General features: G+C 43.1%; 1 protein-coding gene across 1 annotated transcript in view; it reads right to left on the bottom strand.

Annotated features, from left to right (window-relative positions):
* LOC143601699 (putative LRR receptor-like serine/threonine-protein kinase At1g56140) overlaps positions 1 to 2,283 on the bottom strand; it is a 33,390-nt gene extending 31,107 nt beyond the window's left edge. Inside the window, exon 1 of the mRNA XM_077079038.1 lies at positions 2,172 to 2,283. Coding sequence (XP_076935153.1) covers positions 2,172 to 2,283 — 112 coding nt within the window. The remainder of the gene's footprint in view (positions 1 to 2,171) is intronic.
* Between the last annotated feature and the right edge of the window lie 11,885 nt (positions 2,284 to 14,168).

Genomic DNA, 14,168 nt, shown 5'->3' with positions numbered 1-14,168 from the left:
TTCCCTTTCATTTACATGGCCAACAAGCAATTGTATTTGCTGATGACAATCATGTTGAAGATGCTCTAAACAAAACGACTGTTGGTTATTCATGTTTCACAAGTTGATGGAGTGCAATCAAAAGTATGGCAATGCAAGACTACTAAAGAATGGAGAGTTTCCAACAAAATTTGTGTGGAAGAAAGATGAATGTGTTTGGGAACCATGTTAACAAGGTTTTTCTTTCCTTTCTTTTCTCTCTTTAGTTGAAACTCAGGATCATAAATATTCTTCATTCTTTGCCTTTCTCTCCTTAAATGAAACTCGGGAACACATATCTCATCCTTTCCATCCATTTCCTTTCCTTTCCTCCGTTAAGTGGAACTCGAGAATATATTGGTAATTTGTATTAAAGGTTTTTCAAGTCATTAAGAGGGTGCGGGTACCTATGTACGGGATGAACAAAAGTCTCAATTTTAACTTTAAAATATTCCGTAGTTGTCTTCACCTTTAGGTTTAGACGGAGGGTTGACACTTTCTTACTCGGAACTGTTACCATGAAATAACACGGAGTTAAACAAGTTTGGGTTTCAGCTTAACATGATTTATGTCTCAAGCAGGTCGACACACTTAAAGGACAGTTGTTAATTTGCTTCCAATTTTTATACTCTTAAGAAAATCTAGGATGCATTCGATATAACTCTTGAAGAATACTAAACTTGCCATTTACCATCTTCCCAATCTTGTCATATATGTGATATTTTTAATGAAATACTTATAATGAGATAATAGTTATTTTAGAACGAGTGACTTTTTTATATTTAGGCTATCGCACTCCCTAAATATAGAGAGTCTTGTTGTCCTACTCTGGCCAGACTGTGTTGTCCTAATGGGGCCCAAGTTGGCTTCAGAGTTTTGTTTGGGCGCCCCCCCGGAAAATGATACCATCGGCTGCCGCTTGATAGTCGTTGTGCCGTCACAAGAGCAGAACTCTCTAGCGTAGGTGGAAGAAAAACCCGAGTGGACTCGGGATTCGAACTGACAACATTGTACAAGACTTAGCTCAAATCCTTCATTGCCATAATCCACCAAAAGTGACGTTAGTGGGGATCAAACTTGAGTCTTCACCGGAGTACCCAAGCCTCCTACCACTAAGCCACAAGTGATGGATTAATGAAATAATAGTTAATATTTATTAAATAGTTGAATATAATATTTTAATTTTAATTTATTGTATTCATTTTTCTTCAATAATAATTGTGGTAGTTAGCAATACATATTGGTCGTCTCAGGCAGTATGTTGCGACATAAAAAGAAATTTTCTTATTTAGGTTAAAACGGTTCGGATCAAAAAAGTTTCAATCAAAATAGGTTTGGGTAGAACTATATTTTTAGTGCATTTACAGTGATATGAAAAATTCACTCGAATACACATATCAGTCATTGCAAGCATAATTGCTATGATACTCAAATTAAATAGTATAAAATGTCTTATTTTATAGTGTACGGTGTTCTTTTATGGGTGTTGCTAAATGTACCCTCTTCATATATTTTTACTAAGTGTACATCCCTTTAAGCTTATCATCAAATCAATTATCATTTTCTCTCAACATTATTTACATAAATTTTAGTCCTTAAACATTTTGTAATAGTCTTCACTAAATATATCAAACTAAAAATTATTTTTTCTTTGTTATTATCATTATAAATATTATTAGTATTTTTTTTTAATAATATCAATATTAATATCAGTCTTTCACACACACATATTTATATATAATTTTATAAATATAATAATATATTGATGGTGATAATAATAAATATATTATGATCAGGGACAATAATTACAAAAGGAGATAAAAAAATAAAATAAAAATAAATCATTATAAAAATAAAAATAATAAAAATAAAACTTGTAAAGAGAGACCATAAAATTTAAAAAATATTAGGGAAATCAAATTCAGAGGAGGGCGTATGAGTATGACAAGTAAGGAGATGGTACGTTTACCCTAACCCTTTTTAATTTATTCGTTTAAAAAGATTATCAGTGACTCAGTGTTGTTTATTAAAAAAAGATGGAGGGGAGAGTTGGAATAACAATCAGTCGGTGTTAATTAACAAATAACTTTCACTTTTGAACTAAACACGTACACCGAACCAACTAATGAGCAACGAGATAGTACATAACATACCTTCAGAAGGATCTGTAGTTTGAGCGTTTGATTTCTGAAATTTGATGATGCAAAGAAGGAAGAAGATGAAATATGGTGGTATCGGCGCCGAAAATTTGAGCCGGAAAACCATTGTGTCCGGATGGATGGATGGATGGACGATTGTAATTGAGACAGCGTGGAATGGAATTTAATCAACAGGGGAAATTTATTGCATCAAGTATTATAGTTGGGAGTTGGGACCGGTATAATAATCTTCTCATTTGTCTTTATACTTAAATTATTAATTCTATTGAGGTGGCTCGTCAAGAAGGTAGGGGTGACGTGGTAAGTGAGAGACTAAGAGCATGTTTGGGATTGAGTTTAAAAAATGCATATTGGTTTATTAGGGTATTCAAAAAGCTACTAAGATAAAATGTGTTTGACAATCATTAAAAACTTTCTTCTTTTAGTTTTTTGAAAAGATTAAAAATCAGTTTTTCAAAAACACCAAATCCTGGCTTTATGAAAAAACCAATAAGTCAATAAGAAATTTCAAACTCAATCCCAAACATGCTCTAAGTGTTTCGTGTGAAACATGTTCGATTACTGGCCCTATCAATTAGTTTCAACGACATCGGGTGATGATGGGAGACTACGCGAGTAAGTGGAGTTCACTAGCTTGATCCTTGAACTGAACGAGTTTATCTCACTGCATTGTCGTGCCTGGAGCAAGTGTTCACGGGCATTGGCCTTAGATCAGGGTTTTTCCTGGATCAAACGGCGAGTGCATCATAATGTGAAGAATTTAGCCAATAGCCGATTTGGAGGATTTGTTAGCCGTTCAAAAAAAATATTGTGTCAAAAGTAAAAAGTGTTTTTTTTATTAATTAAAACAACTAAAATTTAAAATGGGCTTATAACTTATTAGTTATAATTTGGGTTGCGTAAAAAAATTATATAAAAAAGGGCTTAAATGAAATGGATAATTGTTAAACATTAAGAATAAACACTTTTTCAATATATATATATATATATATACATATATATATATATATGTGTGTGTGTGTATGTATGTATATAAGGTTAGGTTCGAATAAAAACCCACTTGAGTTGTGAAAACTCTAGAAACTCATTCTCAACCACATGTTTTTAATTAAAGATTAAATCTTGTGGTCCACAATTAAAGTTAATAAAAAATGTAAAAGTTTATTTACATTTTCTCTCTACCGAAACATATATAAAAATTACTAAAAAAATGTAAAAAAAATAGCAAAACATTTTTTTTATGTTTTCGATGTTTTGTATTAAATGTAACAACATATATTACATGTAACAAAAAAAACGATGTTATATAGGGTTTTCACGGGTTTTCTCAACTCAAGAGGATTTTCAAACTATACTTCTCTTGTGTGTGTGTGAGATGGTTCAATGGATAAATCATTTTAGTGTGAGAAGTGTGAGAAATGAATTTAAACCATTGATTATGTTTGATCTATACTTCATAATGTTAATGGCAATCTTGTAATATATAAGAAAATAATTTATGAGACTTTAAATATCTCAAGAGTAGTTTAGTCTTCCTATTTTATGACAAACATTTACAATTAATGAGTTGTTAAATGTTGGCTTCAATCATTTAATACTTTCCATTGACATAATCCTGTAATCCAAAATTCAATTACCAAGAAAACTTGTTTTTATTATATTGTTTCTGTTTTTTGTTTAAATGCACTAAATATATCACGATTTTCATATAGAAGAAACCTACATTCTTAATTAGATAATAAAAATAATGTGATTCATCAATTTATTTGAAAACAAAAAAAATATGGCTTCGTTACAATACCAATTGGGGCAACTGATTTTGTGTTCAACTAAACCTACAGTTTTTGTTTAGTTATTTCAAAATTTTTGCTTTCTTTGACTACGAGTTCCTAACAAAACAATTTGACTTTGGTTGGAGTGTAAGGTTATCTTCTTTTTGTGTAGGTATACTTTTAATCCTTTACTTTAGTAGATTTTGTTACAAAAGGTGGTTGTTCACAAATGTGAAAACATCCATAGACCGTGTAGGATGTTTTCAACTTATGTAGATATATTTAAATACAAACATGAATGATTTCTTAACTATGTAGGATATTTTCAACTTATGTTGGGATATTGTTAATGAGAATGCTTTATTATTCGTTTAATATAACTAACACCTACGTAGGAGATATTCAAATATTATTGTGTATGGGTACTTTAATTTTGTGCAAGAAGGATTATATGCTTATTTAGATTTTTTATTTGTGTACTATGATTAACACTTGTGTAGGATATATTCAAATAGCATGGTGTATGGATTTATTAAAATTGTGTAGGAAAGGTTAAATGGGTTCTTTAATTTTGTGTAGGACTTAAAGTTGTTGTGTAGGTATAAGTTATTTGTTTGTGTTTTATGTAGTAACATTTTTGGCATCCTATGTCTATAGGTTGTTTATTTTGTTGTGTAGTTAGTAACTATGAAACTTTGTAGGATTGCTTTCCTAAATTTTAATGTGAAGGAAAACTTATTTTTTGTGTAAGATGTGTATGCTTTGTAGGATAACAATAATAATAAAGAAAAGAAAACAAAAAAAATTGAATTCAGGAAAGAGACATAAGTTTAAAACTAACTTGACTTTTGGGGAATATCGAATTTTGTTTCAGAGATAAAATACAAAAATTATGACTTTTGAAGAGGTAGGTCCCAGCAGAGCCCAGTTGGACCCGCAAGACTCACCTCAAAGAGAGACGTCTGCGCAGTTGAACCCGCAAGACTCACCTTCAACAGGGAAGTCTGCGCAAAGGCTTAACTCGCAACCCCTTGAAGAGGGACGTCTGCGCAGAAACCAACTGGGCCCGCAGGACCCACCATGCTCAGAGACGTGACGTCCTTACGCGCAGTACGCAAGCTGTTCCCGCAGGAAAAGCCTCCCAATGGTGAAGTTCTCCGCCTGTTCCCGCAGCTGCGGATACAAGCCATCAGGGAAGGCTACCTGCGCAGCAAGGCTACACGCACAAGGCACTTAACTCTTAAATAATTCAGTAATGTCACCTGAAGAAGGAGTGAGCAAGCCGGGAACACTCCCGCACAAATGAGCCAGTCCGTACGATACTGGAGGATATTTTGTACTGTACCTGACGAGGTATGGACAAAAGATCTGACCAAGGATACGACAGCTCACTGACAACAGTATGACTAGCAGCACGCTCTTGTACTGTATGTCACTATTAGCCGCTGCCTACTCACCAACCTGTCGGAGGACGTGCATGGCCTGCAGTTGGTGGAACAGGAATAGTACACAGCCGGCCTGGTCACTATCAGCCGCTGCCTATCCACCTACCACCAGCATGGCATGTGCGTAGCCCACAGTTGGCAGAACAGGAACACTATTCAGCCGGCTGTACCTGCTTGGCAACCTACATTCGGCTATAAATACTCCAACACCTTGGAATGGTATTATCTTATCTCATATCTCATATCTTGATATATTACCTGATATCTGCTCTAGTCATTCTCTTAATATACACTTATATTCAAGAGCAATCTAGTCTGATTCTTACGCCGGAGGGTGGTCACAAGGAGGTACCCCCCCCCTTCTCAGTGACGAGCTCACGGTGTCTGTTTTGCAGGTTATCAGAAGAACCATCTTTGCCGGATCTAACCCCTCGTGGGAAACATCTACTTAACCCCCAGATTATCCGTAATCTGCCCGGGGTCGACTAGTGTTTCTTCATTGGCGCCATCCGTGGGACAAAGCTAGAACTACTTCTTTTTCAGTTTTTTCAAACTTCTGGAAAGATGGTTAAAGTTACTCCGGTCCCAAAACCAACGAGTGACCAAGAAACCCCGGTAATCACAACCCCAGCTACTGGGGGGAATACCGGCGACTACACAGTTTTTACGAACACTACCCCGGTTACCCAAGCCGGGGCAAGTGCAGTAAATTTTACGAACACTACCCCAGTTACCCGAGCTGGGGCAAGTGCAGTAAATAATCTTTCACTGGGATTCACCGATACCCAGTTAGAGAGACAACGAACGAGGCTCCCCCGCCAAACACTCGATGAAGTTAAAGCGTGGGCGGAAGCACGTCAAAAAGAATTCCAAGCTGAATTGGATGAACGCTTACGTTCACTCCAACAGGCTGATGAATTCGGAGACTGCTTGGACGATGATTCGGAGGAATCCGATAGTGACGCAAACCCTCGTCATAGGGCGAAAGGGAAGCGTAAGGAAACGGACTCATAACCGAGAAGGCATTTTGGAGAAACCTTCAAACCAAAAAACGCGGGTGGAAACCCACGTGACTTCTCCAAAACATTTAGACCAACTGCTGCAAATGCGGGAACGTCCAAATTTGTAAGGGACATTGCGGAAGCAATCGCCCCGAAAAGTGCCAAACAGATGTCCAACATCGGCACTTACGATGGTATATCTGATCTAGACGATCATCTGAACAGATTCATAGCGGGGGCAACCGTCAGTAATTGGACGGAACCTACGTGGTGTTACATGTTCCAAATGACGCTTGTTGGGCCAGCTAGAGCGTGGTTCGATCGTCTACCGGTCCACCACATCTACGATTGGGCAGACTTCCAGCAGAAGTTCAGCCAACACTTCAGCCAACAAAGAAAGTATACCGAAGAGCAATGGACAATCCTCAACTGCATCCGAGAGGAAGATGAGTCTTTACTAGACTTCATCACGCGCTTCAATTCAAAGAAGCTAAGTCTGGGCACTATTAGCGAAGATCTTGTTCGCGCTGCTTTCATCCAGGGCGCGAAAGACCCAGAGCTCATCCGCACCTTAACGGGTAAAGATGGCATGCCGTCCACATGGGATGCCATCATGACAGCAGCTAAACGTTTTGCGGAAACGGAGAAGCAACTGGGTAGAGATCTCCCCCAGAGCACAAACCTCTACACCCAGAAAACAAGAGAAGACAACGTCCTTACCGCCCGACTAAACAAAAAGCGGAAGCTAGGCATTTGGCAGTCAAGGGTAAACTTTGACACCTCATCCGGCTTGCAACATCGGTTAGGCGGAAGGGATAACGTACAGTCGAACCAGAACTCAAGATGGACGCCACTCACCAAAAGCGTCACCGAGATATTCGCCACTGAGAAGCTCCCATGGCCAAAGGCTCCAATAATCCGACATCGTCACAATGCTGATCGGAGCAAATACTGTGACTTTCACAGGACAAAAGGCCACAACACTGAAGAATGCACAGACTTGAAGGACATCGTCGAAGCATTTGTCAGAGATGGGACGCTCACGCACCTCGTGGTGTAATGAACGCTGAGCAGGCTAATGCGTGTAGAACCCCAGTTGGGGAAAACACGAATAAAACTGCAGCTTCAATGTCGGAGACTACATACCGCGTAAACAACGAGATTCCGAACCAAGTGCATATCGGCTCGAAAGGCTCGATGACACTCCCAAGAACATGGAAGGGAGCTCAATTACACAGTCTGCATGTAGATCAATTCCAAACTTGTAAAAGAAAAGGCCCAGAGCCACTTCTAATGGAAATGATTCTCCTTATCACATTGACGCTGATGGTCTTACATTTATACTTAATGAACTTTCCACACCAATATGCCGGTCTTCACCGCATACATAAGTGGGGAAGTAAGTCGTTGCTTGTGGAAGGCGGCAAAACCCGCATAAACACAAAAAACGGCCAACCTTCACGCAGGTCAGTCATAGGTAAAGTTTGGTGATCCCACTAAATGAAAGTGCCGGTCTTACCCGCACAAATCATGATAGAGGAAACCGAACTAACCTATTGACAACCATGCGTCGAACGGTTAATTTATTCAAAACACTGATATGCCGGTTTTCACCGCATAAATAAGTGTAAAGAAATCGTTGCGGCGGCAAAACCCGCGTAAACACAATAAACGGAAAACCTTCACGCAGGTCAGTTATAGGTAAAGTTTGGTGATCCCACTAAATGAAAGTGCCGGTCCTAACCGCACAAATCATGATAGAAGAAACCGAACTAACCTATTGACAACCGCGCGTCGAACGGTTAACTTATTCAAAATACTTAGAAAATTTCTAACGGAATGATGAGGAAAACCTCCACGCAGGTCAGATATAGGTGAAGTTTAGCCATCCTACCAAGTGCAAGTGACGGTCTTACCCGCACAATCACGAAGGAGGAAGCAAAACTTCAACCTATTATCTACCACGTTCAAATGTTAACTTATTCTAAACACTTAGAAAATTTCTAACGAAAAGATGAGGAAAACCTCCACGCAGGTCAGATATAGGTAAAGTTTAGCCATCCTACTAAGTGCAAGTGACGGTCTTACCCGCACAATCACGAAGGAGGAAGCAAAACTTCAACCTATTATCTACCATGTTCAAAGGTTAACTTATTCAGAACACTTGGAAAGTTGCTAATTTAAACTAAAGTATGCATGAGCAAGTCATATAACGTTTATAAAGCAAGTCATCCACTGAAAGTAGCGGTCCTACCCGCACAAAGATTTGTATTCCATAATAATTCAAGTATTACAAGAATGGCCGGGTAACTACCCGCCTACAAGAATATAAATCTATACAATGTAAACCTATCCTAACAGTGGGAAGGGATCTTAAGGTTCAAGCTTCAGGACCACTCCCTCCAAACCCACTTGTACCCGCACCATCAGTTGACTGTGGCGGTTCAAGGAAGGTCTTTAGAATGGTTAGCCCATCATCAGCAGCAGCAACTTCGTTCACCTTCTCCACCACTGGATGCGGGAAGGCAGCATACTGGTTCACTGCTTGGTCATAAGCAGCTTCAGTATCCACATCATATAAAGGGAAGTTGGAAGGCGGGATGCCCTTCTCAACGAACCCTAGATCAAGCAGGAAGCCAGCCTTTTCACCATCCTCATGAGAAGCGTTAAGGGCTGCGCTCATGGCATCGTCGTATGATGTGTCCGTGAAGACCCGATGCACAACCTACAAGAAAAAATACAAGTATCAAAACCTTTTCTATGTACAAAGAAGCGTAAAGATATTATGAAATTACGCATACCTGAGACAACGCTTCTCGAAGAAGCCATTCCTTGGCAACCAGAGCCTCCTGGAGGGCAGCTTGAGCTTGGTTACGGACGCGTTCGGCTTCACTTTTGTTAAGGTTGGCGAGCAACACTTCCTTAGCAGCAGCCTCTTCAACGCCCTTTAGCTTCCGCTCAGTGTGGTCAAGCACGCCCCTCTGGTCCAAGATCTCTTGGAGCTTCTTGGCGTCTTCCATAGCCAAGGCATCATGAGCCTGCTGGAGCCTCTCTAGCTTGGCTTTAAGCTCCTCATTCTCAATGCGTAGAGGCTCAGCAACAGCTTCAGCCTTGGTGGCCCTCTCAGTTGCGTTCCGTGCAGTTTCCTTAGCCAGCCGAAGCTGTTCGTTAACAGCTTGGGCAGCCTTGGAACGGGCCTCGAGACGGGCCTGAACTTCAACTTCAAGGGCCTGGAAGGCCTTCTCCTTTTCCGCAGCCACTGCGGCAAGCCTCTTGTTCTCCTCCCGGATGGCCCGCGCCTGAGCCACTTCCAGGCTACGCGCCGTCTTTAACTTATCGTTTTCACGACAAAGTAACTCGACGCGCGGCTGCATCCGGGCAAGGAGAATCCGCAGTTCATTCGACAGCCTACCCTCCTGGTAGCTGGACATGGCTTCCCCCAGCGCACCAGCGGGGGCGGCGTGGCGCGCCCATTCGACGCATTCTACAGGCGTCCGAAGGGTTGTTCCTCGGCGGATGTTCCATCGTGGAACATACACTTCATTGGAATCCGACACTGCAAAAGCAAAAAGCAGTTAGGAAAAGATGATAAAAAAAAATATATATAAAATAAAATAATAAAAAGGCCAAAATAACCCTACGCACCTGTAGGGTCGACAACATGCCGATAGCCACCAAACCCATCACCTGAACCTAAGGGATATCCATCCAAAATGTCAAGGAGACGGGAAGGAGGCAAGGATTGGCTAGACGCCCCAACCCCAAACGTACCTGAAGGACTGGCCGTTGTCGCAGGCGCCGGAGGAGGCATGGTGGAGGTTACCGCGGTGGAAACCAACGGAGGTGAACTCACCGGAGGTGAACTCACAACCGTGGCCGCGGCTGCGGAAGAACCCGCAAGAGAAATCACCGCCGGCTCAGTGATGGATTCTGTGAAAATGGCACTGACGGCCGGCGGGGATAATGTCACAGCTGGAACAATTGGCTCAACGGGATGAGCAACTGAACCAGTACTGCAAGCAGGCGTAGCCGCCTGGGTCATCGCCTCGGGTAGGTTGACCAAACCTACCTTCATGGGTCCAGAGCTGCTCCCTCCTGCTCCACTCTAGAATGCCGTAGCATCCACGCCTGCACGAAGATAAGATATATTAATATAATGGCGGAAAGATATGAAGTTAAAAGTAAAGGAAGTTTGTACTTACGAGTCCTCTTGAGCTTGAAGGTACGAACAGGCGGGGACGAACGTCGGTCACCGTCGCTGTACTGGTCTGCCCGGAGGTGACAGCCGTCTCAACCTCCGGAGCAATGGTCTCATCACCACCAAGGTTCCCCGCCACCTCCTCGCTTTCGGTCTCCGAGTCAGACCGATTCACCGGATCGGCAGTGGAGGCAACCTTCGCCTTCCCCTTCCCGCCGGCGGCCTTCTTCTTCCTCGCCAATAAAGGACCATCTGCAGATTCCTCATCAGAAGATGACAAAATTAGAGGAATTCCCGCAGAGGTTTGAGCATTGAGAGGGCGAGAGTCAAAAAGTTCTTTACCTGGTCGCCTGGCGCTCAGGATCTCGTGGCCTGGCGGGTAGACCTCCACGAACCGATCCGCCATTTGCTCAAGGATGGGCAACTCGTTCTCATCTAGAGCACGAGTACCCATCCGAGCGGGAGCATCACTCTCCCGCGGCTGCAGGAGAGACTGCAAGTCGTTTCCCTCTGTAAACAAAAAGAAAAAACGGTTAGAACAAAAACCCTAAATTAACGGATAATATGAAGCATACCGTAAGGGACAGAGTTCAAACCGTATTCAAGGACGATGGGAATCTGTGACGCCTCCTTCCACACCCGGCTCATCCCGAGCATCACCATCCCGGACTCCGCAAATCGGTACACCGGAGTCTGGATCCGGGAGATCTTGCCGAACCATTCCGCCTCCTGGTAGTTGAGGGCGTGAAGGGTGGGGAGTGCTCTCCCATTCTTAAACGTCATCGCAAGGGGGACGACGCGAGCGGAGATATAGAAAAATTCCCGCTTCCACGACCGAAGACTGCGCTCGGTAGCGCAGATCTTCAAACCCTTGATCCGATTGACCAAGGTGTACCACCCCTGGATGCACCTCCAGGAGTATAAGGTCATCAACCGATCATCGTGGGGCTCCACGCCCAGAATGAGGCACACCCACTCAAAGTGGCGGATCTTGGCGATCGCCGTCGGGTGTACCTCCGTCAGATGCACACTGTGCCTCTCCAAGACACGGTATACAAACTTCGTCAATGGGAACCTGAGATTCCCATAAACGAAGAATGCAGCATACGCCCCTATTTTGCCCTTAGGGGCATCGTACACCGTCTGGTGTGGCTCCGGAAACTCAGGCTCGAACGGCTCGAGCATGAACTTCCGGACGATGTACTGATAAAGCTCGGTGGGAAGAGCACACTGGCATTCGCCAGCAGTGCTCTTATCGTCCTTATCGGAAGTGGACGACGGATTCTCGACGAACACGTCAGACTCCTCGGCAGTAGCCTCAACATCATGGGAAGAAGACATTCTGGAAGGATGAAAGGCAACGATTTCAGAAAGAATATTCGCCGGAAATCGCTTAGAAGGAGAAGATAGAAGTGAAAGTGTGGATTACAAAGGACCCTCTCCCCCTTTATATACTCATCGCAATAAATGCGATGAATTTAATGCGGAAGAGAGAGAAATCACAGGTGCAATGAAACTATGACACGTGGCAAAGACCAAGCTGGCAATAGCTGTCGAAAGGACGCATGCCATAAATTTCGCGGCCACGCGCCCGAAAACTCGCGCCCACACGCCTGAAAAAGCGTCTGGAATGACCTTGTACTGTCACGTCGCCATAACTTCCTGCACGTCCTGGCACTGTCAGAAGAAACCGTCGGACGACGTTTCAACAGTTTGGACTGTTCTTATCCTTTCACTAACTCTTCGAATTTCAAAAAGATTCAAAAGTAAGCGGGAATATACCCCTTACCTTGGCAACCAAGTAACAATAAGACAGGTGCGAGTACAGTGTTAAGGCAAAACCATTCACATACTTAGCACCTGCAGGGAATTGAAGCCAAGAATACCTCGGCAACCAAGTAACCATAAGACGGGTGCGAGTACAGTGTCAAGGCAAAACCCTTCACATACTAAGCACCCGCAGGGAATTGAAGCCAGGAATACCTTGGAAGTAAAGTAACTATAAGACGAGTGCGGGTACAGTGTCAAGGCGAAACCCTTCACATACCTAGCACTCCGCAGGGAATTGAAACCAAGAAGGATCTTCTGGGCCATGCTTGCAGAAACGGGAATAACATCCCCGCACAGCGGGAACGTCGAGAACTAGATTGTTTGAAGCTCCAAGATGGAATTGGTTGTTTAAACATAATTGATCACTATGTTCAAAACTACCAAAACCTCATGGAGAATCTACACAAGTGGGACTCAACGCTCCTGACTTGCGAGGAGGTTACAGACCTACCCGCATCATACCCAAAGATCAAGCAGGAAAGTCGGGAATTTCTGCACGTGACATTAGGACTTCCGCGGGAAGAATCCCCATGGAAAACCTTAAAACTATAACCCTTTTCAAAACCCTTTGCTTAAGTCCAAAAGTTCACCTCACTTATTAACAAATCATGAGAAGAACATTGGACTGGGGGGACTTGAAGAGGTAGGTCCCAGCAGAGCCCAGTTGGACCCTCAAGACTCACCTCAAAGAGAGACGTCTGCGCAGTTGAACCCTCAAGACTCACCTTCAACAGGGACGTCTGCGCAAAGGCTTAACTCGCAACCCCTTGAAGAGGGACGTCTGCGCAGAAACCAACTGGGCCCGCAGGACCCACCATGCTCAGAGACGTGACGTCCTTACGCGCAGTACGCAAGCTGTTCCCGCGGGAAAAGCCTCTCAATGGTGAAGTACTCCGCCTGTTCCCGCAGCTGCGGATACAAGCCATCAGGGAAGGCTACATGCGCAGCAAGGCTACACGCACAAGGCACTTAACTCTTAAATAATTCAGTAATGTCACCTGAAGAAGGAGTGAGCAAGCCGGGAACACTCCCGCACAAAGCCGGGAACACTCCCGCATAAATGAGCCAGTCCGTACGATACTGGAGGATCTTTTGTACTGTACCTGACGAGGTATGGACAAAAGATCTGACCAAGGATACGACAGCTCACTGACAACAGTATGACGAGCAGCACGCTTTTGTACTGTATGTCACTATTAGCCGCTGCCTACTCACCAACCTGTCGGAGGACGTGCATGGCCTGCAGTTGGTGGAACAGGAATAGTACACAGCCGGCCTGGTCACTATCAGCCGCTGCCTATCCACCTACCACCAGCATGGCATGTGCGTAGCCCACAGTTGGCAGAACAGGAACACTATTCAGCCGGCTGTACCTGCTTGGAAACCTACCTTCGGCTATAAATACTCCAACACCTTGGAATGGTATTATCTTATCTCATATCTCATATCTTGATATATTACCTGATATCTGCTCTAGTCATTCTCTTAATATACACTTATATTCAAGAGCAATCTAGTCTGATTCTCACGCCGGAGGGTGGTCACAAGGAGGTACCCCCCCCCCCCTTCTCAGTGACGAGCTCACGGTGTCTGTTTTGCAGGTTATCAGAAGAACCATCTTTGCCGGATCTAACCCCTCGTGGGAAACATCTATTTAACCCCCAGATTATCCGTAATCTGCCCGGGGTCGATTAGTGTTTCTTCAGTATGCTTTGTAGGATAACAATAATAATAAAGAAAAGAAA

Source organism: Bidens hawaiensis, unplaced genomic scaffold (assembly GCF_021521415.1).
Source record: "Bidens hawaiensis isolate Kalapana, Puna unplaced genomic scaffold, B.hawaiensis_p1.1 tig00056989_1, whole genome shotgun sequence".
Taxonomy (NCBI): domain Eukaryota; kingdom Viridiplantae; phylum Streptophyta; class Magnoliopsida; order Asterales; family Asteraceae; genus Bidens; species Bidens hawaiensis.
The sequence above is the reverse complement of the archived record's forward strand: the minus strand, read 5'-3'. Positions and strand labels throughout refer to the sequence as shown.